This window comes from Triticum urartu, chromosome 7A (assembly GCF_056163025.1).
Source record: "Triticum urartu cultivar PI428250 chromosome 7A, HENAU_Tu73, whole genome shotgun sequence".
Classification (NCBI taxonomy): domain Eukaryota; kingdom Viridiplantae; phylum Streptophyta; class Magnoliopsida; order Poales; family Poaceae; genus Triticum; species Triticum urartu.
The window spans coordinates 663,715,502-663,719,820 of record NC_141879.1 but is presented as its reverse complement, the minus strand read 5'-3'; the positions used below and the strand labels follow the sequence as shown (position 1 = coordinate 663,719,820).

At 47.8% G+C, this 4,319-nt stretch overlaps 1 protein-coding gene across 3 annotated transcripts; it reads left to right on the top strand.

Moving 5' to 3' along the window:
• The first annotated feature begins 917 nt into the window (after positions 1-917).
• Positions 918-3,357, top strand: LOC147961186 (uncharacterized). 3 transcript variants are annotated; one of them, XM_087537484.1, is made up of 4 exons: positions 918-1,273; positions 1,498-1,831; positions 1,942-2,256; positions 2,958-3,357. In XM_087537484.1, the coding sequence occupies exons 2-4, from the start codon at positions 1,505-1,507 to the stop codon at positions 3,033-3,035; spliced, it is 720 nt and encodes a 239-aa protein (XP_087393610.1). In that variant the 5' UTR covers positions 918-1,273; positions 1,498-1,504; the 3' UTR covers positions 3,036-3,357. The 3 variants fall into 3 exon arrangements, with proteins under 3 accessions (XP_087393610.1, XP_087393609.1, XP_087393608.1); XM_087537483.1 differs by having other exon boundaries at positions 920-1,273; positions 1,503-1,831; positions 2,968-3,357; XM_087537482.1 differs by having other exon boundaries at positions 920-1,273; positions 2,968-3,357.
• Positions 3,358-4,319: the final 962 nt, after the last annotated feature.

The window sequence follows — 4,319 nt, the reverse complement described above, 5'->3', positions numbered from 1 at the left end:
ATTGGTTCCTATCCTCCACATTTTATAGAAAAATAAAAATGAGCCTAAATTTAATGAAAAAATTCCTTTGATGTCAACCAAATGACATCTCGTTTCCTATTCCTACTCATAGGATTTGAGATACATGTCATCTCATTTCCTACAAAATTCCTATTCCTACGATAATCCTATCCTATGAACCAAAAAAGGCCTTATTTTGGTTGGGACAAAGAAATTATATATCAATTATTTCCACACACTTGGACTACGGTCCATTTAAAGCTTGTCACATTCGTACTCCCTCCGTCTAGGTGAGTAAGTCATCTTACATTGTTCATCGCGACCAAGGCGGGAAGTAAAACGAGAAAACTTAATGTTTTTTTTGCTAATTAATAACATTGCATGCAATGAACTAACCACTACTACCTCCGTCTAGGTGTGTAAGTCATCTTACATTGTTCACCGCGACTAAGGGGGGAAGGAAAACGAGAAAACTTAATGTCTTTTTGCTAATTAATAGCATTGCATGCAATGAACTAACCACTACATGTCATGTTTGGTACTCTCAAGTCATTGAAAGCATGCACGGCTCACATCTCTTATTGGTTGATATGTCACAAAACAAAAAAGAGGAGAAAGTTAATGTATCGTGCCTAAGTGTTTTGAGATTATTTGGTTTTTGTAAAGTGACTTACACACCTAGACGGAGGGGGTACATGTCATGTTTGGTACTCTCAAATCATTGAAAGCATGCATGGCCCACATCTTTTATTGGTTGATATGTCATAAAACAGGAGAAAGTTAATGTACCATGTCTAAGTGTTTTGGAATTATTTGATTTTCGTAAGATGACTTACACACATAAACGGAAGGAGTACATAAGATTAATCGTTGTAAAATGCGTCCTAGGGAGTCTATATAACGCCGCCGACAGCCCTAATCGCCCCTCCTCTCTCCATTCCCACCCTCTTCTCGTCTCCCCTCATCAAGGTAAGCTCCCGCACGCATAGCCGCCGTCGCCACGGACAGAGCGAGCGCGAGATCTGCTCCGGCGTTATCCCCGCCATCTCCAGCCTTCCGAAGCCGCGAGAAGCAGCGCCTCGTCCGCCCCCGTCGACCCCCGCAAGCTGTACGACCGGAGGAGCCGGGAACGACTACGTCCGCGTCCTCCTCTACTTCCCGAACGTCGCTGGCTTCTTCCTCTACTTCCTGGACGTCGCAGGCTTCTTCCTCTACTTCCCGAACGTCGCCGGCCAGCCTACGTCCTCTTCAAGACTTCAACCTTGTGCGCGCGGTGAGTCAGTGTGCCCCCGTATCTCCTTCCTCTCTCTCTGCCGTGCGCTTTTTCCCTGTAGCCGCCGTCCCGTGCAAACCGGACACTGAAGTCCGAAGCCACGGCCGCCATGGCTTTCCATGGCAGCGAGCTCGAGATCGTGCCGCGGCTCCTCTGCTCAACCTCATTTGCACCCGCGCGCTCCTGCGCGAGCACACACACTCACGTCACTGACTTGCACGCAGCCCAGCCATGATGTTCGAAGAGGCGGTCTGCAAGCTCGCTGCCGACATAGCGGCGATCTCGCCGGCAGTGGTGAAGAAGGCCGTGGACGCACTGGCGCACAGCAGCCGTGCCTGCGCCGCTGCGGATGCCTTCATCCACCTGTTCCTGGGCACGTTGTACGTGATCGTCGCGGCAATTTTCTTCGACACGGTCGCGGTCCGGGTCTGCGGCGGCGACTACGCCGCGAGATCCGTCCTGTCCGAGATCACGGGATGCATCTTTACAGCCTCCCTGCTTCTTTCAGCGCCGGCGTTCCTGCTCTTCTTCCTGCGCGCAGCAGGGAGCAGCAGCGAGGTGCGTCTCTTGTCGTCACCTCACCCCGGCCCTGCTGCTATGCTACTACCCTCTCTCTGCTCTCCCATGGTTTAGCTTCTGATGCTCTTGTCCATTGTCAAATTTTATAGCTGGCGGAGGGCCTCCTCATGAAGGATTTCGATGAGCGGCTTTCTTGTGCCCCTGAAAGCCCTCCGTCGCCGCTAGGCAGGGCAGCTGCACGGCTTTTTGCTTGGTCATTTTGGTTGGGATTCATCTTGTGGACTCTTCAGCTGTGTGGACTATTTCCAGAGATTTCTGACCTTCTTGACGACGCGTCTAATCTGGGCATCTGGTCATGTTTCGCTCTCATCTATTTGCGTGCTGGAATGGCGCTGCGGAGGATGAATCCCAGGCCCAGCGACATCATCGCGGCAGAGGCAGATCACGCGGCTTCACCTACTCAGGTAACGGGCATTAACCCACACATGAAGGTCATGCATCCTGCTAGGATTGTTTGCATCTTAATTAAGTTCTGAATTAACATTGCGTTTTCGTACAAACAAAATTGGCAGAAGAGGTCGCAAGTAATTAATGTGTTCAAGTCCGATAGAATTTATCAGTGGGTTCTGCATGTTGCCAGTATCAACTGAACCCTAATATTGTTTTCATCACCAACCATCAATGTTATTCTTGTGCTGAACTGTCAGTCGTTGCTGCAGCTTAGGGTCAGTGTTTTTATCATCTGTATTTTCTCTCTGGATAAGGGAGTTTTTCAATGGATGGTACAAATTGACAGAATAGTTAAAAAGATCTTGATCTCCTGGATTTTTGCACTCTTGGGGTTTTTCTTGTCTCAACTTGAAATGCCATGCATGATGCATCTACTCAGAAAGGATTGACAGTCAATGAAAAATAAGGTGCAAGAATAGAATGACCTCAAAGCAGGACATATAGACGTACGTTGATGATATTTTCATGACTGTATTGAGATATATATATATGGAACAGAATACACTGTACGCTTAATTTGCATCTTGGAACTGCCGTTTGAAGCATGCATGATATGTGATTTATTTCCACCATTTAGTTGTTATCGCAAGCTGCTGTGTCGGACATGCACGCACCAGCATGCTCATCACTACTGATCTTGATACAATATCCTCATTTATTGGCAGGATTTCGAGCTGGGAGCAGCAAGGTGATGGGGATCAGCGCCAGTGCAGGGAGTGCTGCTGCTTCGTAGCTATTCTAGCGGATGCTGCTGTGGATAAAGAGATGGGCTGAGTAGTAATCCATCTGGTAGACGAAGTGGTAGTATAACTTAGTAAGCTTGTTTCCATGCTATGCTAGGTAGAGCTTAAGCAGTTAGTATGGGAGTAGTTTGGTTACTCTGAACAGGGCTTATCCAACAAGGTTATTTACCTTTGCACAACCTAAGAACAGTCAGTAATTAAGCTTGTTTCAATGCATGTCATGACATGAATTAGTACGCTGTGATGAAGGCCTTCCTTCCATTCTATGTAATCATAGCGTTTTATATATTTAACTTGCTGGGTTCATTGCTAGACGTAGAATCAATCTTTTCGTTTTAGCAAAACGCGGAATGGTGGTTGCAGGAGCAGGATGTGGGAAAGCAGCCAAGTTTTCTTTTCCATTTTGATGAGGGGTGGGGTGGGAAAGCAGCAAGTTGCTGGTGGATTTGTTTCACGTTTCCGGAAATGGGCCTGGAGCGCTGCACATGGCCCGCCGACTACAGCCAGCCCATCAACGCTTAATTGCCACGCGCCCGCCACAAATTTTCTAAAGTTTGCCGAAAAAGACTTTCGCCCTGTTTTATACTAGTCAATGTGTATATGCATTGCACATTAATTTGAAAGTATATTAAGTGCATGCGGATATTAAATATGATATTATTTACGTGTTATTATATGATTAGCACTATATTTGACATGAAATTAACTGCACGCTAAACGTGTTGAGCGCTCGACATTAAAGCAGTCTAGTTCGTTGGATTGACTTGATTTGATGGCCGAGATTAATTGGATTTGCCCCTTTGGATATAGATTTTTATATTGGTATAGATATAAAACAAAGATATTAACAACCTAGTACAACGCACGCCGCCAGAACACACGCACACACCCAAGGTAGGATACATAGGCGTTGAGCGCAGCAACACCACCCTAGACTACAAGAGCAACCGGGGGCCTCAACCGTGAACACGTCACCGCGAAGAGAAGAAGCTACATACGATGAACCGTGGGCTCCAAGGCGGTGCCTACAGGAAGGTTACGATACCGAAGCGCCGCCACCGCCCGACCCAAGGGCTAGAGTTTCCCCTGGAAGCAACACGACAGGCAGTGAGAGCCGCGACGACGCCTTCAAGAAGGGAACGAGCTTCGCCCCCGCCGGTCCGTTTGAAGATAGAATAGGTTTTCACCCCGGCCAATATTCACCGGCACCGAACGCCACACCCTTGCTACCACGCCGCCGACACGGCCATGGCCACCAGGCAGCACCAAGCCAC